Below are 26,676 nucleotides of genomic sequence, written 5' to 3' on the forward strand. Positions count from 1 at the left end.
TCTGTGGCATACTGGTCGACCATATCCTCGAAGCTCCTATGATGTATCGCGGAAATAGCCAGAACCAACGGCTTCCGAGACAAAGCATCTGCCACCACATTCTTCTGTCCCTGAACATGGACAATTTGGAAGTGAAACTGTGACAAGATGTTTGCCCACCGCATCTGCTTTTCCGAAAGCTGCTTCTGTGACAAGAAGTATCGCAAACTCTGATGGTCTGTAAAGACAGTAAAATCCGCTCCGAGTAGGTAATGCCTCCACTGAGGAAGAGCATGGATAACTGCCAAAAGCCCTTTCTCATATATCTGTGCTATCATCTCCGGCCTTGAGAACAATCGGCTCTCGTAAGCAATGACATGGCCTTCTTGCATTAAGACCGCACCCAGATTACGACCACAAGCATCACAATATACTTCAAATGACTTATGCAAGTCTGGCAAAGTCAAAACTGGTCCGGTAGTCAATTTCTCTTTCAATGTCCGAAAGGCAGTCACCTCTGTGGATCCCCACGAGAAAGGGACTCCTTTCTGTGTCAAGATATGCAAAGGGGAAGCAACCTCTGCAAACTTTCGAATGAACCGCATGTAGTACGAACACAGTCCCAAGAAGCTTTTAACTTCATGGACATTCTTCAAATCGGGCCAATCACGGATAGTCTCTATCTTGACCGGATCCATTTGCACTCCTGTTGCTGAGACAATGTGTCCCAAAAAGTGTATCTCTGGTAGGAAAAATTCACTTTTCTTTCATTAATCACTAACTTGTGATCTCGTAATGCCTGAAAGACCTGAAGCAGATGATCTTTGTGTTCTGCCTCATTCTTGGAGAAAACAATGATATCGTCAAAGAAAGTGCCAACAAATAGCTTGTACTCTCGAAAAATCCTGTCCATCATCCGGTTAAATGTCGCAGGAGCATTGGTAAGCCAAAAGGTATCACCAAAAACTCAAATAACCCAAAAATTGTCCGAAAAGCTGTCTTGTAGACGTCTCCCGGCGCGATCCTGATCTGATGATATCCACTCTTCAAATCAATCCTGCTAAAGCACGAGGATCCCTGTAATCTGTTGAGTATATCGTTGATCCTAGGAATCGGAAATTTGTTCTTAATGGTGATTTTTTGAGAGCTCTATAATCGATGCACATTCTCCAAGATATCCGTCTTTCTTCAAAACCAACAACACTGGAGAGCAATACGGTGAAGTACTAGGCTGGACAAGACCCTTTTCCAAGAGGTCTCACTTGGTTCATAATCTCTTCATTCTATGCTCGGCTCACACGGTAAGGTGGCCGGTTCGGTGGTGTGCTTCCAGGTATCAGATCAATGGTATGATCTTCAGGATGAGCAGGTGGTAACTCGCTTGGTAGGCCTCTGAGAAGCAATCGGCGTGAGAGGGGAGAAAATCTTGGTGTTCTTTATCAAGTTTAGACATATTTGTTTTATCCTTATCGCTCAATTCTTTCATAAAGATCGAGTAAACAAACAGACTGGATTTCATTAATTTAGAAATGGCCGAAGCCGATACAATAGGGACAGACTTGCCCTTCAGTTTTATATCAAGTACAATGGTTCTGCCCTTCTCTGTAGTTAATGTCTCTTTCCTTGCCCGATAATCGACCACGGCGTTGTTCTTGTGGTACCGGGGAATCCCTAAGAGAACATCACAACCTTCCAAAGGCATTATGAAAAAGTCCTCATGTCCCAAATGCCCCTGACAATGCAACCGAAGTTTGCCAATGACAGGTGTAATGGCTACGTCCGTGCCGGGTGCCGCTAGAACAACCTCCGCAAGTGGTCCCATCCGATCGGGAGTGATCTCGACCCGCGCCGCCAATTCCGGTGAAATGATGTTGGCCTTGGCTCCTCCATCAAAGAAGATCAGGGCCTCTTGATCTTTCACTTTGCCCCAAGCTCGACAAAGTTCTGTACTCTCGTCCATGGTGTTGGGATCGGTACCCACACAATCTGGAACCAATCTGGTCTTCATCCTGCCTTTTCTTCCACGTTCCTCAACTGCTCTTGAACTCTCAGGCCTGTCGTCGTCCTTGTCATTTTGTCCTTTCTGTGCTTTTTTAGGGCACTTCGCGGAGATATGTCCATGTTCCCCGCATCCAAAGCACTTCCCCTCCCTGATGAAGCGAGCTCTCTCTTGAGGAGTAAGCTTGGGTCGCGCATCCTTTCTTTCTGGGTTGCTCTTTCTCTTTCTACTTTCATTCGCTGAAGTTTGTTCGACTCGTTGTGTCATGACCTCACCGGTGGGGTAGGTCAGACTGTCAGAGTGAATGGCAAAGCCCCGTTTCGCATGACTCAACTCCTGAATAGAAGCCGACTTCTGTTCCAAGCAGTGATCTCGGATCTCTGTAAGGTAAACCGCTCAATCTGGTCTCTGAATGAGATCTTCTTGAATGAAGAGGCGAGCAGAAAAGAGCTCCATAATCTCTCATAGTAAGCATCCATTGTATCTCTCTTGGTCATCCGAAGATGGTTCCAAGCAGCTCGTATATCGCGTTCATACTCTTGCGTCAGCCAAGAAGAAATAAAAAGCTTCTTAAATTTCAGCCATTTAACTGGCGCAGTCTTGCTTAAAAGAAGCGTGGACCACCAAGTTCGAGCATTCCCGAGGCAGCTCTCCGAATCTTGGAGTGCTCTGAGTAGCGTCCTCCCGCGAAAGTGATGTCAAACTGTTGTATAAAAGACAAAGCCTTCGAAGCATCTTTGTATCCTGAAAAAGTGTCAAATTTGATCGACTGTCCACCTTCCTTAAACTCTCAGACTTTCTTGCTTTTATCTTCCACAAAGTCATACTGGTTGGCTTTATAAACATCCTTCTTGTTCGCATAAAATTTGCCGTCATCAGAGTTTGAACTATCCGTAGATGAGTCCTTTGTAGAATTGTCACTCATTGGGCGAGATTTAGACTTCTTTGCCTTTTTCTTGCCCTTTCCGAAGCGTTGTCTTTTGCTTCACTTTTTGCCTTTTCTGTCTTCTTCGCTCAAATCTGAAGTGCTAGAAGAAGTGTAAGAAGAAGAAGAAGAAGAAGAAGAAGAAGAAGAAGAACTGGGTACTCCTTCAAATCGAACGTGCTTCTTCTGTTTCTTTGCTTTGTCAAATGTCGATTGACGACTTAAATAACCCGGGAAGTCAGTGCCTTTCTTCTGCTTTTTGCCGTGCTTTGGCTTTCTTCTGCGCGTCAAAAAGCTGAGCAATCCGTGCAACCACCTCTTCTAATTCCTTCTTTGAATATTGCTTGTGAGCAGAAGGTTTCTTGAGAGCGGGTTTCGGGGGTGGTGTTGTGGTTTTCTGCCACTGCGCATGCACTTCCTGAAAAGAAGTCTCGCTCATATATTTTGCCAATTTCGGGTCCTTCGCAAAACTGAGCATCATCTTTGTTGCATCGCCGATCAATTGATGGCGCTTCATCTCTCGTTGCTCCGCCTGAGTAGGCTGAGGCGGGCCATACTCTTTACCGGAATCTTCATTGTGATCTTTGCCCGCATCTCCAGATGCAGAGGGAGTCGATTGATCCTTGCGTGAAGCCATAGGTGCTGCGGGAAAAAAATTGGGATTGGATTTCCCTAGAAGAGAAATTGGCCGTGCTCTGATACCACTGTAATAGACTTGGACACTCCAAGTCAAGAATCAATTACAACAGCACCAAATAACCACTTCAAAACAGTTCATAGTTCACAATAGATTTGTAATGGCCCGGCGGAGTTCCGTGCCTAGAGATATTGGCCCCAAAGACTGGCGCCCTTCGGTATTTCTTTATGCATTAATCAGTTCAAAGTACAAGAGAGTGGTTAGGGTTTCACTCTCAGACTCTGCGTCCAGATGCTCTACAGAGTGTGTGCCCAAACCACTTATTTAAAGTTTACAAGGGATGCCAAAAGTAGAGCCCCAAAAGCTTAAAAATAAAGCAGAACTCTTTTCTCTCACAAGCTCTCTCTCTAGAGCTTTTAATTAAATACTCTCTCCTCAAATTGCGTTGAGGAAAAGCAATTTCTGGCTGCCGTAAAACGCACCGCAAAAAGCGGGCTCAGCCGTACGGTGCCACCTCATCAAATCCCCGCAATTTTCGGGAGTGCTCTAGGGTTAGGGTTAGGGTTTTTGGCAGTTTCTAGGGTTTGCAGGTTTTAGGGTTAGGGTTTCGGTTTCTGGCAGATTTTAGGGTTAGGGTTTCCAGAAATTCGGGTTTCAACAGTAGTCAAGGTTACGGTTTCCCGCATGCTCTCGGGCAGACACATCATCACTTTGTGACAGCTCCACTCGACTCCCCTTTCCTGACGTCTGTCCAAAGTGCCCATTACGGCAACGCCCACTCGGAGTTTGGACAGAGGAAGACATGGATTGCAAGCAAATGCAACAAGCGCACACAGTTCACCTGCATTGCTCTTTCTCGACTAACTTTGCACTTTCCCATTCCATTGAGGGTCTCCCCTGCAGATAAGGGCGAGACAAAGACAGAGACAGAGAGAGATTGCTTGGCATTCGATACACCATCTCAAGGGAGAGGCATATCTGCCTCGCCCCGCTCATCTCTCTCTCTCTGTCTCTCTCTCTCTCTCTCTCTCTCTCTCTCTCATCTTTGACTCTTTGACCCTAAACCTTTTAATCTTATGAGGGCAGGCCTCGTGATTTTATAACTTGTTTAAAAAAAAAAATGAGGACCTATTCAAAAACTTAAAAGGACTTAAGATGTAAGGTGCAGCGGAATGAATGTTGTATTTTCTCAAGAGTAGTGATCTATATTTGCTCAAGGTTCCTTTTAGTTCTAAGGGAAGGAGAGAGCCTTCCGTCTTTATGGAGAGTGCTATGATCACGAACAGAGTGAGTGGATATTGTGCGTGCAAGTGTATGAGACTGAAAGAAGGAGAGAAAAGAGATACGACACCCCAGAGGTTGTAAAACCCTCCACTCTTGTCGGCGAGAGTGGTCTACTTTTGATTGCACAAAGGTGTACAATGATGATGCATGGACTGATGCAAACGGGGACTCTGCCGATGATGACGATGATGACTTTAAGGTTGAATTCGATTCTCTTCTATCAGCTGTCCACAAAGGGGGTAATGGTTGAGAATCTGGACCACTTTGGGGGGCTGAAAATGATTGGTTTGCTGCTGTTTTTATGGCTGAAAATCCCTGATTTGTCGAGGCTCATATGGATGATAAAAACGGTGAGGTCTTTGCACGATCAGGCTGCATTTTTGGGGCTGATGTCGAAGGCTGAAAACGCTGACTTGTAACAGGTCTTGGGCTGCGTTTTATGGCTGAAAACGCTGCCTCTTGCAGGTATCGCTGGCGTTAGCAAGACGCTGGAGTTGGGGCTGCCGGTAGTGGGGAAAAACGCCAAGGAGGCAGACCTTGATGGTGATGGCTGTTGGAGGAAAAACGCTGACCGGGCATGCACGGTCTACGAATAGACTCACAAAAGTGCCATATCACTTCTAATCTAGACTGACTGGACTGACGAGAACCCTGTTATGGTGTAGCTTGTCCACGGACACATAGGGTTGGATGTGTCACGTGACATCCCCTCCTTTTTAAAGTGAGGTACTGGTACGAGCTGCATGGCTTCCTTGTGGTCTGCCAACAACTCTTGATAATCCTTGAAGAACTCTTCGTCTACCCACACCGCTTCATGGGTTCCTCGATCTTTGAACTTGAAAAAATATTGTCGTACTTGTTTCTATGAACCATGGCGAAACCGATGCAACAAGACTTACTCCGGCTCCATGACTTCAGCTTCATCAATGATCTCCGGTTCTTCTTCTTCCGAAACGTCCTTTGGAGGTGTTCCCTGAAACACTTTCAACCAAGAAACATGGAAAACGTTGTGCATTGACCATGAGTTAGGCAACTGCAATTTCATTGAAACCTCATTAATCTTTTTGATGACTGGAAATGGACCATACAAACGAAAAGACAACTTAGCACATTTCTTTCCATCTTGCTATTTTGTTGTTTCATGATTCGTAGATACACCCAATCTCTTTCCTTGATCGAGACCTCCTGACGATGCTTGTTAGGCTGTCGAGAATAAGATTCCTGAGCCTTGCTTAGCCGAAGCTTCACACTCTCAAAAATCTCATCCAATGACTGACTCTCGGCATTGGCATCAGGCATTTGACTGACCGATCTAGTCAAAAGTGACTGGAACGGACGGCCAAAAGCTGCCTCATACGGAGTTCGACCAATAGCAGAAGAAAAGGAGTCATTTAGAATAGCGTGAACCAATGGGAGATAGAGCTCCCACTGAGACTGCTGATCATGAACATAAGATTTTAACATATCAAAAGCAAACTGATTATAAATTTCTGTTTGACCATCTGACTGTGGATGAAAAGCGGATGAAAAATTCAACTTTGTGCCAAAATTTTCAAAGAGTGCGCGCCAAAAGTTGGACGTGAACTTAACATCCCTTTCTGAAACAATGGACTTTGGCAAACCACAGAGGGGGTACCAATGCTTAATGAACAATCGTGCAACATCTTGTGCAGTAAATGTGGCTTTACAAGGAATCAACATGCAAAATTTGCTGAAACGATCAACAATTGTTAAACATTGAGTGTTCCTTGAATGCAAACTTGGTGGTAAGTTAGTCACAAAATCCATAGAGATATCCTGAAAAGGTCCCTCGGGAATAGGCAGCGGAGGCAAGAGGCCTTGCTGCTTACCCCGAGGAGCTTTTACTTTTTGACATATAGTGCACTGTGTGACATAACGAAACACATCTTTTCGCATTTTAGGCCAATAAAAAAATCGTTCAATCTTTTCCAATGTGGTGTTCATACCCCTGTGCCCACCCGTGAGAGAATCATGTGCATTATGCAATATGGTTGGCCTGAGAGAGGGCAACACACATAAACGCTGACAAAAAAATAACAACATCTTGTGCAGTAAATGTGGCTTTACAAGGAATCAACATGCAAAATTTGCTGAAACGATCAACAATTGTTAAAAATTGAGTGTTCCTTGAATGCAAACTTGGTGGTAAGTTAGTCACAAAATCCATAGAGATATCCTGAAAAGGTCCCTGGAGAATAGGTAGCGGAAGCAAGAGGCCTTGCTGCTTACCCCGAGGAGCTTTTACTTTTTGACATATAGTGCACTGTGTGACATAACGAAATACATCTTTTCGCATTTTAGGCCAATAAAAAAATCGTTCAATCTTTTCCAATGTGGTGTTCATACCCCTGTGCCCACCTGTGAGAGAATCATGTGCATCATGCAATATGGTTGGCCTGAGAGAGGGCAACACACATAAACGCTGACAAAAAAATAACAATCCATCACGAATGAGATAGTTGCTGGGCCCTTGGGAAGCAAGAGCCTGCAACCAATACTTACCAAACTCCGAATCTGCATACTGATTCTTCATGCTGTCAAAAGACTCACCCTGTATAGAAAATGTGGTTCTTGACTCAAGAGCCAAAATCTGTCCTTTGCGACTCAACGTATCTGCAACAGGGTTAGCTTTTCCAGGCACATACTCAATCAAACCTCCAAATTGCTTAAAAAATTGTGACCACCGTGCTTGGCGATCACTCCAATGTGCACTAGGCATAGATTGGAGCCACTTGAGGGCTTGATGATCTGTGCGCACTGTAAACTCTCTACCATACAAAAAATGCTTCCAATGCTTAAGAGAGTGAATGACAGACAAAAGTTCTTTATCATAAACTGAATAATTCTTTTCCGCACTATTGAGCTTCCGGATAAGGAAAGCTACAAGACGACCATGCTACTAGAGCACAGCGCCTATGGCGACATTGCTCGCATCCGTCCATACCTCAAAGGGATCATCCCAAGAGGCAAGGATAAGACACGGTGCTTCTGTCATCGCAACCTTGAGAGCTGCGAAAGCCTCAATGGCTGCCTCGGGCAAGTCTACGCGTTGACGGCGAGTCTTTACCCCTTTCAAAACATCAGTCATAGGTGCAACAATGCGTGCAAAATTCTCTATGTGCGAACTATATGCTTGACGTAAACCAAGCAAAGAACGCACATCATATGCAGTTTTGGGCAAATCCCAATTACGAACCTGTTCCACCTTCGCGGGTCTAGCTTGACGTCTTCTGCAGAAATGATATAACCCAGATAAGTGACTTCAGTAAGAAAAAATTCAGACTTCTTAGCTGCAATGTACAACTGACACTCATCCAAACGAGTTAGTACCTTTTCAACATCTCTTTCATGTTGTTCCCACGATGCAGAAAAAATGAGAATATCATCTAAAAAGATGAACACACATACACCGACCATATCACCGAAACGACCTACCATGAGACGATTGAACGTACCCACGGCCATAGTAACAGGGAATGGCCGCTTTCAGGTCTCCGTTCCCCGTTCCCATTCCAAGTTCCCGTTCCGAATCCCCGTTCCGTGTTTCAAACGTGAGTACTCGTAACAGGGAATGGCATTTTGTTCCGCGTTCCCGTTCCGGTTTCCCGTTCCTGGTAACTATGCGGGCCACGGCACCTGTCAATCCAAAAGGCATAACAATATACTCCCATTGCCCTCGCTCGGTGCGAAAGAGACAGTCTTGAAAATGTCGCCTTTGAATACCCATACCTGATGGTATCCACTCTTGAGATCGACCTTGCTGAAAACCTTTGCCCCATTGAGCCTATCAAGGATATACTCAATGCGAGGCATCGGGAACTTGTTCTTGACGGTCATCTTGTTTAATGCCCTGTAATCAACACACAAACGAGACGAACCATCCTTCTTGCGAACAAACAAAATAGGGGCAGCAAAAGGACTTACACTAGGACGTATGAATCCTTTAGCCACCAACTCCATGAGTTGTCGCTCTAACTCTTCCTCTTGTGACTTGTTCAAACGGTAGGGAGCCTTACTGACAGGCTACGCTCCCTCCATAAGCTCGATGCGATGGTCCTCCGGCCGCTCGGGTGGGAGACGAGGTGGAAGATCATCCTGCAAAAAGAGATGTTTAAACTTCGTAAACAACTCTGAATACTTACGTGGAGCCTGAATGCTCTGGGAAACTGGAGTAGCATAAATGAACGCCGCTTGTGCTGCTCGTCGTAATTCACGCTTTACCTGCACATGCGAGATGAGAGGCAAAGGATGCAAGCCCTCCTCAGCACGAATGATGAGGGGGGAATCAATTTTGGCATGTAAAATGAGAGTGTTAGCCTCAAAATCAATGAGAGCGTTGAGTTCCCAAAACCATTTAATGCCTAATATCATATCACATCCTGATAGAAGAGACACAAGAAATTTCCTACGAAAAGAAGCTTGTTGAACGGTAAACATCACATCAATGCACTCTTTCGTGATGAGAGAGTCCATACCAGGAGTGAAGCCAGAAACCTCGAGAGGAGATTTTTGACTAACCTCTAGGCAGGCTCTCTCAACAAGAGGGGGACTAATCACATCATGCATACTGCCTGGATCAAACAATATGATAAAACGCTGCCCCTTTACATGACCATAACACTTCAAGAGAGACTCATCAATGTGTGTGTCAGAGTCAGGAGAAGACGCAGGTTGTGTTGTGACAGAGCTTGTGGTAGCTATGGATGCCTTTGGTTCTTTAGGTGGGACTGTCTTAGGACTGTCTTAGGACAGGCCTTCTTAATGTGCCCCTTGACGTGACATTGAAAACATCTACCTTCTTTAGCATAAATCACTTGTTCTTCAGCCGTGATGTATTCTTCAATTCCTTGTGAAGCTTTTTCATCAGGGGTTAGCTTAGGTTTTGCATGTGCTTTAGCTTTACCCTTAGATTCATTGTTAGAGTTCTTTTTTGAGGAATTAGAGGAAGAAGGACTAGAAGAATTACCATTCTTACCGTTCTTATCATTCTGTGTGTTCTGAGAATTCTGAGAGGTCCCTTGAGAAGACTTGTTCTCCTTAGGCTTTCCCTTGTTGTGCTTCATCTCTTGGGAGAGAGCGATTGCTACCGCCTTGTTGAGATCCGCGGGGTCAAAGACTTCGACATCAAACTTGATGTATTCGTCTAACCCAAAGAGAAAAGCCTCTTTGCGCTCATCATCCGATTTGCGTAATTGAGTGCCTAGTTGCAAAACACGGTTAGAAAAAGACATGACTGGCATACCATGTTGCTTGAGATTGTGCCAATCCTCTTTCAATCGTGCGAGGTACTGAGGTGGCATAAACCGCGCCTTGAGCTTGTCTTGGAAATCAGCCCAACTAAAAGAGAGGGACGTGAATTGGTCAGCTTCCTCTAGGTGCGCGGCTAGCTGTGCCTCTTGCCATGCGTGGTACCAATTGATGGCATCACTGGCAAGGTACATAGCTGTCGTCAAAACTTTGCTATTTCCTGTTTTCTTAGTTGTCGCAAAATAAGCATTAAATTGATGCAACCAAGAATGAATCACCGTAGCATCCATCTTACCATCATACTTACTGAAAGTCAACTTTTCGGTGACTGGGTTGTTGTAATCCGCATCGTGGCTTGCACCACTTGAGGAACTCCCACGATCTTTGGGTGGTTTGGTCTTTGAGGCTAGCACTTGGGAAAGCAATTCTTGAGTGCGTAGCTCCCTTTGAGCTTCACGCTCGGCCTCCCTTTCTGCTTTTCGTTCATTTCGTTCATCACGCTCGCGTTCGAAAGCAAGGCGATTGGTTTCTTGTTGTGCTAACGCAACTCGATTCGCTTCTAAAGTAAGGCGAGTCGCTTCTTGTCATTGTAGTGCGTTTCTTTCATTTCATTCCATCGTAATGGGAGTCGCTTCTTGTTGTGCCAGCATCATGTCCATCATTGACTTGACCATCATCTCCATAGGAGTTAGAACAACTCGTGGCGTAGATGGCGAAGGGGGAGGGTTGGAAAAATCTCCTGGTGGGGAGAATCCTTCGTCGCCTCTCTTATGCTCATCACCTGTATGCGAAGTATCCATTCCGCTTCGGTGACGACCATGCACTATGATCTTTGGTTCTTAAGTTCACGAGGAACTTGGTTCTTGAGGGTCTTGAGGTTCTTGAGGGTTTCTTTAGCTTGCAAATCGCATTGGAGAAGGATCTTCTCTTCACCCGAGTTCTACTCTTTTCTGCGGGCGCACCCCTTGGCGGCCTTGCGCTCACACCAAGGTTGCTTTTTCCCACCTCACATCGATTGGCCGGCCGCTAAGTGCACGGTCCGCTCTCAATGAGTGAAAAGAGACACAAGGGGAGGCTGGACAAGCCCTTCTTTCTTGGGATTCTTGTCACTCTTCAACAAAACACGATTAGGAATCGACACGCCCAAGTAAACTTGGGTTCGTGCGACCGCAACAAGCAAAAAAATTCTTGTGGTTCTTTCCTTGAGTAATACAGAACACTGCCAAAGCTCCGATACCAATGTAAGGTGCAGCGGAATGAATGTTGTATTTTCTCAAGATTAGTGATCTATATTTGCTCAAGGTTCCTTTCAATTCCTAGGGAAGGAGAGAGCCTTCCGTCTTTATGGAGAGTGCTATGATCACGAACAAAGTGAGTGGATATTGTGCGTGCAAGTGTATGAGACTGAGAGAAGGAGAGAAAAGAGATACGACACCCGAGAGGTTGTAAAACCCTCCTCCGAAGGCCCCACTCGTCGGCGAGAGTGGTCTACTTTTGATTGCACAAAGGTGTACAATGATGATGCATGGACTGATGCAAATGGGGACTATGCCGATGATGACGATGATGACTTTAAGGCTGAATTCGATGCTCTTCTATCTGCTGTCCACAAAGGGGGTAATATGGCTGAGAATCTAGACCACTTTGGGGGGCTGAACATGATTTGTTTGCTGTTGTTTTTATGGCTGAAAATCCCTGATTTGTCGAGGCTCATATGGATGATAAAAACGGTGAGGTCTTTGCACGATCATGCTGCATTTTTGGGGCTGATGTCGAAGGCTGAAAACACTGACTTGTAACAGGTCTTGGGCTGCGTTTTATGGCTGAAAACGCTGCCTCTTGCAGGTATCGCTGGCGTTAGCAAGACGCTGGAGTTGGGGCTGCCGGTAGTGGGGAAAAACGCCAAGGAGGCAGACCTTGATGGCGATGGCTGTTGGAGGAAAAACGCCAAGAGGGAGATGGTATGGCGCTAGGTCTTGGATGGGGATGGATCTTGTTGAGAGAGGGAGGGAGTACCTGTGCTTGAAAAGCTTGCTGTGCTCCTTGCTCATCTGCCCAATTGTGCTAACTTGGGTTTGCTTATATATTAACTTACCCAATTTGCCCTACTTAGTTCCCAACAAAAGTCACTTAATAAATAAGTGAAAAATGTCAAAAATAGGATAAAGTCACTTGAAAAATCCCCAAACTGACTCTGATGGAATCTGATGTAAATGCTTATGCTTATGCGGTGTGCAACCAGAGGATATGCATCTACACTAAGTGACTGGGCATGCACGGTCTACGAATAGACTCACAAAAGTGCCAGATCACTTCTAATCTAGACTGAGTGGACTGACGGGAACCCTGTTATGGTGTAGCTTGTCCACGGACACACAGGGTTGGATGTGTCACGTGACATATGAGCTGAAAACTGATGCTTACATAGTCACATTTCAGACATCAGATGCAGTTCTCAGGCACAAATGCAATGTAGACAGAGATTCTTGCGGGAAAGCATCTTCTTTTCCCAAAAATCACTTAAAAATATTCCGCTTTTTTAAAGAAAAGCTTCTTAGAACCCATCTTTATTCTTGTGTCTGCGTCTTTACACGTATTCTTTTTTCAGTTCGAATTTCCTTCGAGACCAATGGAATATTCCCTTTTCGATGCCCCGTCACCCATCATGTGATGCATCAAGAATACCCACTTCCCGATCTCTCCCACCGAACTAACAGTACAACTCCTTCGTGATGGCCCATCATGTGACACTACAGAGTTGTCCCTTCCTAATGGCTTTTATCAATTCCAATAGATCTACAGTTCCTAACCTTTACAATTCAAGTGTACCATTTAAATACCCTTATTTCAATAAATAGAAATTACTCAGAAAAATTAAAAAATAGTCCATTTAGCAACACATGACATATGACATCTTGCACGATCTACAATTGTGAGTTACTTTAACTCACTATCAGGTTGATTGTATCTAAGTTCAATCCTAAGTAATTGGATTGAGTAGAAATACATTTTTCTTTGGAGGGAGTTTACCCATCTTCAACCCTCATTCTCTCTCTACTCTCTTTGGTGTTTGTTATATATAAAATTTCTAAGTTTAAGGAAGTGAATACATGAGAAATAAGCACTCTATAGTAGTATGAGGCACTTACAAATGTGAGCATGTATGCGTTGAGGCCCGCCCATCCACTTGTGAGGACAAAATTTACACATGCTGTGCCACGTCCCTCTTCCACACTTTGCAAGATGGGTGACATACTTCCACTCCGGACCCGGGGGTTTTCCCATTCCAGCGTTCAAAGATCACTCGTAACACACTCAAACCTAGCTTTAGCAGGTGGGCAATAACACTAGGCATGTTGAGGAGGTGACCTAGTTGAGGGATGAGGGTTGAGGCTTGAGCCTTGGAGCAGTCAAGGGCTTGGAGCTTGCAAAGCTGCAATACAAACTTCAAAGGGGCGCATGCATAGAGAATAGAGGGCTCCCACATCGTGTAATAAACCCACGATGCAAAGCCAAATGGTAAAGATGGGCGTGCTCGCATAATAAATCGTAAGTGGGCCGTTTTTACCCATATTTTGCAGGGCACAAACTCCAGCCAGCTGCACACATTTCCAAATGCATTTGCGTGCAACTATGAAAGGAACTATAGGATCAACATGTGTAGGAACTTCCCTTACCCTCAAATCAGCAAGAACTTGTGGATTACTACTGCATTGTTTGCAATAATGGCATTCTATCTCTAAATAGGAGATGCAACTCCTCAAGCAGATGGTTGGGCAAATGCCTAACACTCCCTCTCTCCTCCATGTAACGACACGTGAACCTTAGGAATTGCCTGCATTCCACTCTGCCCTATTTCCACACATGCTGGAACGCTTGGACGCTGAAGCTTATGTAAAGTTAGTGGAAAGATCCAATGAATGGCGGGTGCAGATGAAGGACAATGAAAAGGTATTGCAAGGTTGTTTCCGTATATACGTACGGATCGTTTTGTACTGTACATATTCTATTGTACCGATTGTTTTGTTCCGTATGGACTATATTGTATGGATCTGTATGTGTACGGAATGATTTGTACGTACGGATTAAAAAAAGGGGGCCGCCAGTTTAGGGGCTGAAATGAGTGGACAGAGAGTTCCTATTTGTCCTTTAGATAACCAGCATTCAAGGCAGTGGACACAATGACCAAGGGAGTTTTGCCACATTAGCCTACGACCACTGTGCTTGCTAAGGTAGAAATCTTAAAAAATGTGCCATGCGACACAAGACAATGATGATATTATTAATGATGATTGTGGAACTCTGCCACTATGTGTGTCTCTAAATGTACCATGTGTTATGTCTTTGAAGATGTTGGCTGTAAATATTCTAAAAATTCTCGCCAATGGTACATATAATGTACCTATATTTTTTTCTTGTTCGGAACAACGCACAAAACGTATGGTTCCACCATGTACATTATGTTCACATCAACCTTGAGATAATGATTGAGTTGCTAGATAGTCAAGAGTCCAAAGAATGCCAGACACCTTGTCCCAGAGATTCATGAATTGGCAGGAACACCCGCATAGCCTACTATGATTTGTGCAATGATCTAATGCAACCACCGTGTCGACTCAAAGAATGCTTGTAAAGAAATTTACCATGGACATTCCGGTCCACTTTCGCATCCACCACAACCATAGTTTGGAAAGAGGATGGGTGGCCACAGCTTATTAGCTTATCAATGCCCTCTGCTAGCTAGGGTCAGGGGGACAATGGTTCGAATAGAGCTCAAGCTACCCTAGTATTGGGCAAGAAATTGAAAGAAATTGAATATTATTGAAAAATTGGAACCCAGTAATTTGGGAGCACCTGAAAAGATCACTAGTGATGACATCCAACTTGTTTACAATAAGCTGCGCCAAGAAGCGAAGCCTCTTGATGAAGTCTCTGGCAGTTGAAGAACACGTAGAGCACACAACAAGTTTAAGCAGCATGTGGGGATGGAGCATACCAATCAAGAGGAGAAGACCTAGGCCACACCAATTAGGTGACAACAGCAAAGTGAAGCATCAAGCAGCCCCGCACACTGCACATGGTAAAGCCTCTCAAAGTTCTGCCTTTTCGAGCCCAGCATGTGAGAGTGAGAAATCTCAGTAAGTCTTGCCAGGGCGGATGTCAGGACAAGGGTACGGCTAGGAGTCAAGGGCAAGGGCATGTGGTTAAGGGGTCCTACTTGCAAGAGCCAAGGGCTATAAGTAGGGAGGTTGGGAGGAGATCAAGATGCCTGTCCACTTGCGGTCCCATATTGGTATTTGTCACAAACTTCTGACGTGTCAAGCCACTGAAGAACGGAGCCAACTTGCAGATCTTGGTCGAGGAGCCTAAATCCTAGAACAAGCAGCAGAAGAAGTTTTACCAACTTGAAAGTCTTACCGAGTGGCCTATTTTTTAAAGAGGAGTTCCCACCAACTTATGAGACCCGGTTCCATGGGGCCTAAGTGACCTAAAGAGATTAAAATCAGCAGCACATGCAGATAGCATAAAAGATGATGACGTGGCAATTGTATTGGCAGGCCGAATTTTGCGCTCACTTCTGACGTGGTAGCCTGTACGGATTTTCGTATTTTACGTTGACACGCTGACGTGGCACTTGTACGGATTTTCGTGTTTTACACTGATTGTTGACATGGCAGATTTTACGGATTTCCATAGTTTGTGCTGGTAGCTTTTGGGTTTGAATGCTTTTCATGTAATTGCTTTTCAAGGCCAAGGGCCTTTAAATATGTGTAGAGGGCTCATTCTCTTGAACTCTTCTGGGTGAAGGTGCAGAGCGTGAATATCTGCATTGTACCGAGTTCAAGTAATATGAAGAAATACTGAAAGGGGCGCCAAGGTTTGGGGTCAGTGCTCTCTCGTTCCATTGCTTGGTCACCTCCCCATCATGCTTCTGCCCTGCACCTTGAAACTCTGGATCCACCACAAAAGCCGCACCATGGAAAGGGGAAGCATAGGAGTCCCATCTGCTTTGACAAAGCTAGCTAATCTCCTCAAACCTGTCTACATCTGGCTCAAGTGTTTGGAGGGCCTCCACCATTACGATCCATGGCCTCATAAACCTTGCCAATGCAAGGTTGCATGCCATCAACTACTCGAAGCAAGTGGAGTACATGCTGCACCATTTTGTCTATAGTCTTCAATGACTCCCAAAACTGGGGATCCTTTGACTTGCCTGCACATAAGATCCCTGCGATTGAACCTGCATAGGATGAGGAAGTGTACTCCGTACTGATGGGGGTCTGCCGCACTGCACTTTGACATTCGCAAAGCGGGTCTCACAATACTTCAAGAGAACCGTCCCCTGACCGCTTCAAGAATGCAGCACGAAGGAGATTGTGATTGTTGATGAAGGACACTAGCTTGGACGTATTTGTAATGAGTGGCTCAATCCAAGGTAGGCGCCCTATATCCTTTAAAAGGTTGTTGAGGCAATGTGCCATACAAAATGACACTTTGATGCGGGGATACATGCCCTCCAAAATGGCGCCGGCTGCCCTGTTTGATGTCTCCCCATCAGTGACAAGCTGCAACACCACCTCTGGGCCAATGATCTCTATGGCAGATGCCCACTCTCCTGCAAGCACATCGGCGGATTTCCCTGTTTCTGTGGCATCATGTGAGTGGGCAAAGTACATCTCTCCCTTGCAATAAGCACAAGCTCATGAATGGATCTCCTCCTGGTGTCGCTCTATCCATCTGCAATGAGTGTCACTCCATACTTGGCGCATTGTCGCTTCATATTTACGGCTGCCATCTCCACAACGGCCTTCTCTCTATCAAGAAGAGTAGTACGGAGGGCCTCTAAAGTGGGTGGGACGTAGTGTGGCACATAATCCCCAATCCTTGTGCACATCGCCTTGAAATAGTCCGGACCTATACAATGTACATGTCACAAAGGTCAAGAGTCAAAACAATGTTCAATGGACAATGGACATACTAGTTATGGTCATAATATGTATGAGCATTGAGAACTTGGAACTTACCGAGCCTTTATGAAAGGGATATGGTCGTGATAAAAGAAGTGGGCAACGGAGGCACCCACATCCTCCTCCTTTCTTGGATCCCATGACGCATCTAGAGTTCGTTAGCGATGTGTGGGAAGAGAGGGTGAAATCGTTTGAAATGATGTTTGAGCCGCCGCACTACTACCTCCAATGGAAGCTTGCGAATGAGTGGTAGGAGAAGGAAAAACCAAGTGATTGGGGTCAATGGCTTGCCGCTTGGGTCAATGATTTGCTTTGGCTCTCATAATGGCATCCTTGATCTCAAGCTCCTTCTTCTTCTCGGCCGTCACATTCTTGCAATGCTTCACTTGCTCCCCCACTACGTGAAGGAGGTGTGCTCGAACCTTGCTTGTCCTGGATTTGCGGTGGAAGCCACATAGTTTGCACGTCAATGATCTTGCACCGCCGTCTTTGCCCAAGACTTCGGAGTGCACCTCATCCCACCATGAAGGCTCATCCTTCTTTCCTCTCTTAACAACCGAGGGACCTTCATGTGATGCGGAAGCTTGTGCCATATTGATGACGCTTGAGGCTTGAGCCTTGAGACTTGAAACTCGAGAGAGAGGGATGTCCGATGGAGGGATGGAGCTTGAAAGTTGAGAGGGATGGATCTTGAGAGTGTGATGCGATGGAGGAATGGAGCTTGCGAGCTTGTGAGAGGGATGAAGCTTGAGAGCTTGCGAGAGGGATGGAGCGTGAGAGCTTGTGGCTTCAAGCTTGAGAGAGAGAGAGAGAGAGTGGCTTGCCGCTCGGCGCTTCAAGCTTGAGAGGGAGGGTGAGACTCGAGAGAGTGGCTTCAAGGCTCAAGCTTGAGAGTGTATGAAAGTGTGAGGGGTGAGGGTGAGCTTTTATAGAAAGAAAGACACCCCCCCCTCCCCTTAGGAGTCTTGCAAGCTCAAGTGCGAACCGCCCCCAAACAGGCTGGCGCCCGCTCGTTTTCAAAATTTGAAAACTGCCGCCCGTTAAAATTCAAATCTGCCGCCCACTTTTTCAATCCCCCCCCTTCTTCCGACCCGTTCCCCTCGTTCCGGCAGGCCGTTCCGACCGTTCTGTTGTTACGTGACTCATCTGGAATGTCTGTCCGTTCCTGAACCCGTCGAATGGAACGCTGTTTCGGTACGGAACGTTACCGTTCTGCCCGTTCCCTGTCACTGTGCATAGCAAACCACAAGTCACCACCCCCTCTGGAGTGTGCAACCACGGAATGATGGCTGGAATGAATGGATCTCCCAAGGATCGTACGCTTGTAGATGATCAAGCCGATGTCGAAGATACTGTGTACTGCAGCAGTCACTGAGAGACCGCATGGACCACCATCGGATGGTGTCCTGGCAGGAGGTAGCAACGTCATCCTCTGTAAAAAACACAAGCCAAGAGGCTGCTGTCCACCCAAAACACAACTGCGGGGTGATGAAAACGCTGCTGTCCAGTAATTTTCAGCGTCTGGTACGCTCCCGGCATGGTCCAGAGCGGTGCAGAGGGTCTGGGGAAAGGTTCATCTGTGTATGCACAGCCGTTGGAGGGCTGAAAAGGGCCCAAAAGGGCCAGCACTGGCAGCCAGGAGGTGATCACCACCAAGGGAGAGCAAAAACGCAAGCAGCCTCCAAAAAATGCTAGGGTTTTCTGCTGCCCAAAACGCAGATGGGCTGAAAACGCTGGGCTGAAAACGCAGGTTCTTCGCGATCGAACGCTGCTGTAGCTGGCTGGTCTCCTTGGGAGGAGTACTTGATGCGGAAGGTGCGCCCGGACAATGGAGAGCCTAAGCTCTGATACCATGTGAGGGTGCACGTGTGCGGAAGCGTGAGAGAGGAGAACTGAGAGAGAGAGAGAGTAGACAACACAAAACGCTGTGTGTGGATGAGGGGGCGATCAACCCCCCATGACTACCAGAGCAGAAGACCCGTGCAATGATCAGATGATAATGAAATGTGTACCCCCCTGCCCCCATATATATGAGTGCCCAAGGTGGGCGCCCAACCTCCTAGTGCAACATGTATTGGTCAAATGGACAGTTGGCTCCGAGAGAGGTGCCACTATGGAAAACAATAGTGTTCTTACAAAGATATCTCCACTTTTGTTTTCGAGGATGAAAACCCTTCTCCAAGGGGGCAGTAATGTCAGGACAAGGGTACGACTAGGAGCCAAGGGCAAGGGCATATGGTTAAGGGGTCCTACTTGCAAGAGCCAAGGGCTATAAGTAGGGAGGTTGGGAGGAGATCAATATGCCTGTCCACCCGCGGTCTCATAGAGGATCTTCCCATGGCCCTGAAGATTGCCATTCTCAGCTGGAATTTGTAGGGACGATTGTCCCTTAACCTTTTGGTGGGGCATCGACATGACCAAGTGCCGGACTCCCCATCACCAAATTAAGCATTTGGTGCTGCCCAATGAGTCTAGATAGGTTGGTATTGCATATTAGCTTATTAGCGTTCACCCACCACATCTCCATCAAAAGTAAATATTCCATACCAGATTATGCACAACACTCAAGAATTCAGTATCACCTAGGAATTCAAGAAGACCTAGGAGTTCAAGAAAGCGAGGAAGGAATGTTGAATGTAAGTGGCTTGGCGGCCTTAGTTAGGTGTGTGTGAATGTCACTTTAGCAACCGAGAATCAATTGAAGGCAGCCAACCAAAGTTATAGCAAGAATCAAGCTGCGGAATCAAAGCCAAGAGTGGAAGTGCGCGCCAATGTGTGATTACAAAACCAGAGGACTCCTTCATTCTGTGGGGTTGCAATACTAGAGCTTAAGCTAGTCATTAGTTTAGTGTAGGCTTTGCGCGTTGTATACAAAGATGCTCATATGATACCAATCAAACTCTAGCCTTCTATCTCATTGTCTTTGTTTGCCTTGTCTTGAGTACTTATGTTTGATGCTGTGTTGTCAAGCTTCTATTCTGTTCATGCTTGTTATTAGCATTCAAGTCCAAGTCACGCCATCACCTCGCAGCGAACCATTGTCAAAGCTGAGGTCAACCATGAACTCCCCTTGGTTATCTTTGCACTTCAAGCACACATCTCAGCGTCAACATTTGCTCTTTCCTTCAAAGGTGAATTGGGGCTTTTCTTGGATTCATCACGGAGCTGATGTGGCTATTTTGTATTGTGGATGAGTACCATAAGTCTATAACTAGCAGTTTTCTTTGAAGGCCGATTAAACTTTTCGTTAATTCATCTAGGTAATAGATATGGATGCTTTATTTTTCAATCTCTTCTTTGTTGAGTTAGGCTAGGGCGGTCTCGTATGATCACGCACGTTTTGTCCACGTACGAAGATGTGCGGTACTCATCAAACTAGAAAATTCTATGTCGTACGACATCGTTACATACGTTTGAAAATAAAAACACGCAATTCTTAAGCCTAAATTTTACACTTGAGACAGTTAGACAATTGATAGAACACTTGAGAGATGTAGGGCTAGATTCTTGAGGGTTGAAACTTGAGCTTGAGAGGTTTATGCAATAGAGAGCTTGAGGCTTTTTTGTGATGGCCGTTAAAACCACCGGACGGGACGGATGAGATCACCGGACTGGAGGGGACGGGACTGGACGTCACGTTTGTCGGACCCTGTGTTATGCTCCCAAGATGTTTCATCTCACAGTATCTTTCTTTGTTTTTTATGGAGTTTACCAAGTCACAAAAAGGCTCAGCGTTTAAATGCCCCTCATAATTCTCTTTTAGCATGTACTCATGCTCTTTTTGATCACTTTTTGTCATATAACTAGTCTTGGTGTTGGTGTTAAGACTACTTGATCCTGAAAGATGCTTCAATATTTTTATTAATGTAAATTTACAGACAAGGGATCTTCTTTATTTGACATCTTTAGCCATTAAATGTCTAACAATGGATGGCATTGCATGTAACCCACTCCAAGTATGGATCCCAGTAAACTGCACCCATATGGGTTTCAAGAAATTAAGGGCTACGTTTGACTAATTTGGACAGTGAGCAGGATTTGCAATTGACAGTTTGAGGTTATGTCAAGGACCCATGATGTACAAAAGCATTTGGTTATTACCTCTTTACTTGGTAACTAACAGGAAAGGTATCCGATTGGGAAGTTAGAACTTTGCTGGAGCTGTCTTATCTGCACTATCTTCTGAAGTTTATTCTTATTTATTTTTTGGCAGCCATGGTGGGGGATGTCAATCTGTATATGAACGATGTTGAGGAGCCATTTACTGCTGAAATTGAGATTATGATTGCCGAATCAGATTGGTAGACTGTTGTTTTGAAAGACCTTGTTTAATTAATTCCAGTAGATTTTGGATATTAATTATTCTTATTGGTCCATATAATCTGGAGGGGATAAATTCGTATGGGCTCAGTCGAGGAAAGGGTTTTGGTAGAGAAGCTGTGCAACTGATGATGGCTTACGCTATTGAGCGTCTAAGCATCTCAAAGTTTCAAGCGAAGATTGGGGACACCAACTTTGCTTCCCTTCACCTCTTCAGGAGTCTAGTAAGTCTGTTACTGCTATGAGGCACATCATGTAGTTAGCTATTCACTTCATGTGTCATTATTTCCTTGTTTCTGCAGGCGTTCAAAGATGTCAGTCATAGTGCTGTTTTTAATCAGGTATTATATTTTCATAAGCAAATGTAGTAGTTGATTGCCATGACGAGGCGTAAATTTTAAATCTGAGTTGATCATTATTGAACGTTCTATGACACATTTTCGTTTTATGTAGATTAGCAGCTTGTTTATGAAAACCTGGATGTTTGAATGTCTTGTTCTTGCTTTTCTTGTATTGCTTTTTGTGATTAAGATTAGGCTCACACACACACTCACACACACACTTTTTTTTAGTAATGTCAGTTTGAATTACTAATGGGAAACCTCAAAATGAGGAAAACCCATAGAAAATATTACAAGCGGTAAATCAGAAAGAGTCAAAGTAGAGCTCGTAATGACTGAAGGGGAGCTCATTCAACTCATAGGCAACTTGAAGAGATTGACGAAGAGAAGTTTTGAAGAAGGATACATACTCCACTTGAATCTGCTGAAACATGAGGAAATTATGTGCTCTCCACACTGTCCATAGCACCCAGAATGTAACCCAGCCAAAAAAGTATGAATACGGCCAAAGTAATGGTGAAAGAACTCCATAAAGCCAGAAAATCTACCAAAATGTATTCTAGGGAAACGCGTGGGAAGAGCTGTAGAGATGCAATCCACAAACTATTGCGTACGAGAACAATACCACAATAAATGTGGAATATTCTCAATGCCTGCACCACAACGAACACATCGCGAGGAGGCCAATCTTTTGGAGCACAAAAATTTGCCCGCTGGAAGCACCCCAATTATGCATCTCCACATAAACAATCGCTCCGTTAAAGGCAGCTTTGCATGCCACACTTTCATAACTTTACTTTGCCACCATGTAGCATCCTTATTCATATTCCACGCCTTGTTACAGTGTTCTTTTATCCAAGAGGATGACTGCAAATAGCAATACACCTTCTTTGCAGTCAAAGATTTGGTCCTCCGCAACCAGCGGAGGAATAGGAGAAATAGAATCAACTAGATCCTTAATGGTGCTCCACATGTGCCTGTAGTGCATTCCAAGTCCAAAATTATTAGCAGCCTGACCGAACGAGAGCACCTGTCCATCCGCATCAAGCACATCTGATATCCTTTCAATACCTTTCTGAGAGAGAAAGTAAGCTTGTCTAGGAGACTGCTAAACAAGAGTCTGATGAAAAACCAGACTCCAATGTAGACCCTCGAATCGAAGCGAATAGCCACTCACATTATCTCTACCATGCCAAAGTCCTGCGTAACTATTTCCAATCAGCCACAAGACTGGAAGCAAGGGGACATCCAGGTATTTTGGCTTCAAATTTACCAAAGACACATCCCAATATGAAGGTTGCCAATGGCCAAAAGCTGGGGTAGAAACCGCACTAGAACACAGAAATGCCATCATTTGCGTCCATGGTTGTTTTTGCTCTATCAGTTTCAATAACAAAGTGGCCTTCCTTGCTGTAACATGAGAACACAAATGTAGAATATGGAGACCACGACAACGCTTGGGAGTACACAACTTATCCATTGCGAGCAATCACATGCCTTTTTTCTCAGAGCAAGTAGATCAAAAGTGCTCTAAAATTCGAGACATAAAGGCCCGAAGACGAAGTGGTGGCCAATGCAACAATGGCAAGAAAAATTGTATATATGCCACCAAAATAGACTGCTATCCCAAGTCTTACATGCAACGGCCAAGTAGACAATTTCCAATAGTGTAATTTAGACTTAAGTTTATTCTCAACCCAATCCAATAACTTGGCAATTGTTCACCGACCAAGCCAGTGGGTATCCAAGGTGTGTCACAATTTGATCAGGCTTCACAATCTCACTTGGCCATAATACAGAGTGCCAATCCATTTGATGCAACGACAACAATTTAGATTTTCGAAAGTTCACATGCAAACATGTAGCCACTCCATAAACATGTAGAGCTTCCATGATACATCGAACATCTTCAGGTTGATTTCGAGGCCAAAACATGGAGTCATCCGCATACGTTGGTGCCACAAAATGAGAACGACATGGCAATGCCAATCCATGCAAATGGCCAGATGGTGCCAAGGAGTCCAAATACAATAACAGAGGATGTGTAGCAATAGCATACAACATGGCACTCAAAGGACATCCTTGCCTGACCGAACGACCAAGATCCCATAATTGAGTCAGCTCACCATCAATTATTCCGACAGATTGACTATGCTCAGAAAGAAAATAGACCACACGACGCATTCTGGACCCAAAGTCCAATGCCACCATTATTTGTGCAATGAATTCCCAATGAACAGTGTCAAAACGCTTTCTCTATATCAACTTGCATAACAAGTACATCTTGTCCAGTATATTTTGCATACTCAATTCCAATGAAAGCGTTGACAATATTATCCATAATTTGTCGGCGAGGAATGAATTTATATTGAGCCGGATGTATGCCAGAGAATAAGTGATCCTTAATACGTGTAGCTATCATTTTCGACAACAATTTGTAAATGATCGGCATAAGTGTAAGGGGACGCCAATGTGAAAAGGATTCAAACAGTGCCTGCTTGGGTAACAATTTCACCAGTCCTTTCCACAATTGTGGCAAAGATTGTGTAGTCCATGCATGATTTATCATGAAAAGTAGAGGTTGCTTAAGCGACTCCCAAAAACGAAGGAAAATTCAACCGTAAGACCATCCCATCCAGGTGATTTCCAATGACCAAGATGTAACAAACTATTGTGCATTTCGGCTTTAGTAAAGCTGGCATCAAGAGTATCTGCATCACCTATAGTATATATCACGCACAACACACATACACACTTCTTTTCCTCTCTTGCCATCCTCTCTCTCTCTCTCTCTCTCTCTCTCTCTCTCTCTCTCTCTCTCTCTCAACTCTGCAGATTTAACAAAACCCTAGACCTTACACCCTTTGTCCCTCCCAGGCTCAAGGGCGGGCTTGTGGAGGGACGTTTAAGCCCTCAAGGCCCTCCACTATCACAGAACGAGATCCGACATGCAACTCGTTTGCCCACTCGACTAGCATCTCTCCGGCTCACTCGACCTACTGGTTTGAATGCAACTCTCCAGCTCACTCGACCTTCTGGTTTTGAATCTTGTGAGTTGTGAGGACCTACAGCTCTCTCTCGCTCTCTCTTTCTCTCTCTCAACCCGACGAATAACTACAAGCTTGGCCCTCCTTCGTCGAGGGCCGCTTTGTCTTGACGAGCCATAGGCTTGGCCCTGCTTCAAAGGTGCAGACCACTCTACATAATGTCTATTGACCAATTGCATCTTCAGGCCTATCTCAAACTCAAAGGACTTTGTTCCCACAGCTTTACCCAAAAAACAAGCACAACCAACCAAAGAGAGAACGTTTTCCTTGCTTTGTGGAGGCTTCATAACAAAGATTTTGGATTTCCTTGCTCTGTGGAGGGCTTCATAACAGAGATTTTGGATTCCCTGTAGGATCAAAAACTCCAATGTCCTTCTTCAACACACCGATTTCTAGTGCACGCAAGAGTTTTCTTGCGGTGGTAGCTACGCCCAAGAAAGATCCCACCACTCGCCAAGATGCAAGGCTCACGGCCCTAGAGGCTGAGATCCAAGAACTTCTTATGGAGAATGCTCAACTCAAAGAACACTTGAGTAGACTTGAGACAGGCAAAGGAGAGCGAAAGTTTGCTTGCAAAAACACACGAAGTCGAAGCTTCTCTCACTGAGACTGTCAAGACAGCTCAAAAAGAAGACCACGAAGCAATACATAAGAAGATTGATAGCGGAATACAAGCAGCCTCACAAGAATGCCGGCTACAAGAAGCCCTCGGCCTCAAAATTCGGATTGGAGGGCTTTGCTCACCATGGTGCACTGAGGAGGACACACTCGAAGAAGCCATCACCAAGCTCAATGACATTCTTCAACCAATCAACATCGGGCCCGACACTATCTCTTGGATGAATGATACGCATAGGCGTGTGCCACTTGGTCAATGCATCCTCACTTTCAAAAACAAAGAAGAACGGACGAGGCTGCTACGTCAATCCTATCGCCTCAAGGGGACAAAAGCTTTGGATCGCAGAAGAATTGACCACAAATCGACTCAAGCTTAAGGCAAGCGAGCTTAAGAAGATGCATGAAGCTTGTAAACAAGGTAAATGGGCAGTCTACCGTGGCGGTAAAGCCATCATCCAAGAGTTCCGAACTCCCAAGCGAGCTCCACCTCCACTTGACCCTCCTTATGTTTTGTTTCTGTTCTTTTCCTTTTCCCTTCACCTGTAGATGGACCCTCAGTCCCTAACTGATATGTATCTAATGCTCGGAAAACCAGATGTAATACTTGTTTTGGTCTCATCGGTCATATCTGACCTCCGTGGACGATAATGAAATCTCTCTCTCTCTCTCTCTCTCTCTCTCTCTAAGTAAATGGAATAGAGAATCTCTATGACATTGTTCGTCTCAAGGGCACAGTCCTCAATATCAAAATACAAAATATGTCGACCACCATAGAGGTGTGATCCCAAAATTCCATGAAATATGAAATCACAATACCAAGACTTAAAGAAATGTCTTCAAGAGTGTCTGTTTGAGGGCCAATACTGTGCGAAGATAAATTCCGCCTCTTGGTCAACTCGTGTTGTTTAAGTTTGTTTCTAGTTTTTGAAGTTCTATTTCTAGTAGTTCAAAAGTTTGTATTAGTTGTTTTCCCCTCGGCATCTGGCGTCGTTTAGTTATAGTGGTATGAGAGGTTTCTTGTCAATGAGTCATAGGAGTTGCTTCCCAAGCATCCACAAGGCACTTGACCTCACTTGCAGAGCTTCCAATAGTTTGTGAATTATATGATGCCCCAATTGTGCCATAAGTCCTACCTCCTAACCCACCCGACAGATCAAGAGCTTCAACACAAGATCTGGGAGATTTTGCTACTAAATCACTTCGCCATGTTTTTTGTCATATGTTTGTAGGACCTCCACTTGCACCACCTCTGCCTCTGTTACCTCCATCACCACACCAACTTACACCTAT

The 26,676-nt window shown here is 45.0% G+C and overlaps 1 protein-coding gene across 4 annotated transcripts in view; it reads left to right on the plus strand.

The window, feature by feature from the left end:
* LOC147458868 (Acyl-CoA N-acyltransferases (NAT) superfamily protein) overlaps positions 1-26,676 on the plus strand; it is a 70,764-nt gene that overhangs the window by 14,599 nt on the left and 29,489 nt on the right. For 3 of the 4 annotated variants that reach the window (XR_015187804.1, XR_015187805.1, XM_086510286.1), the window contains exons 3-6: positions 21,096-21,188; positions 21,274-21,361; positions 21,472-21,604; positions 21,683-21,721. Coding sequence is in view for 2 of the 4 variants with exons in the window: in XM_086510286.1 (XP_086366412.1) it covers positions 21,096-21,188; positions 21,274-21,361; positions 21,472-21,604; positions 21,683-21,721 (353 nt within the window). In the remaining 2 variants the exon portion in view is untranslated. The remainder of the gene's footprint in view (positions 1-21,095; positions 21,189-21,273; positions 21,362-21,471; positions 21,605-21,682; positions 21,722-26,676) is intronic. The other variant, XM_086510287.1, reaches the window with a different exon arrangement.

Source organism: Adiantum capillus-veneris, chromosome 4 (assembly GCF_014529385.1).
Source record: "Adiantum capillus-veneris isolate H3 chromosome 4, ASM1452938v2, whole genome shotgun sequence".
Taxonomy (NCBI): Eukaryota; Viridiplantae; Streptophyta; class Polypodiopsida; order Polypodiales; family Pteridaceae; genus Adiantum; species Adiantum capillus-veneris.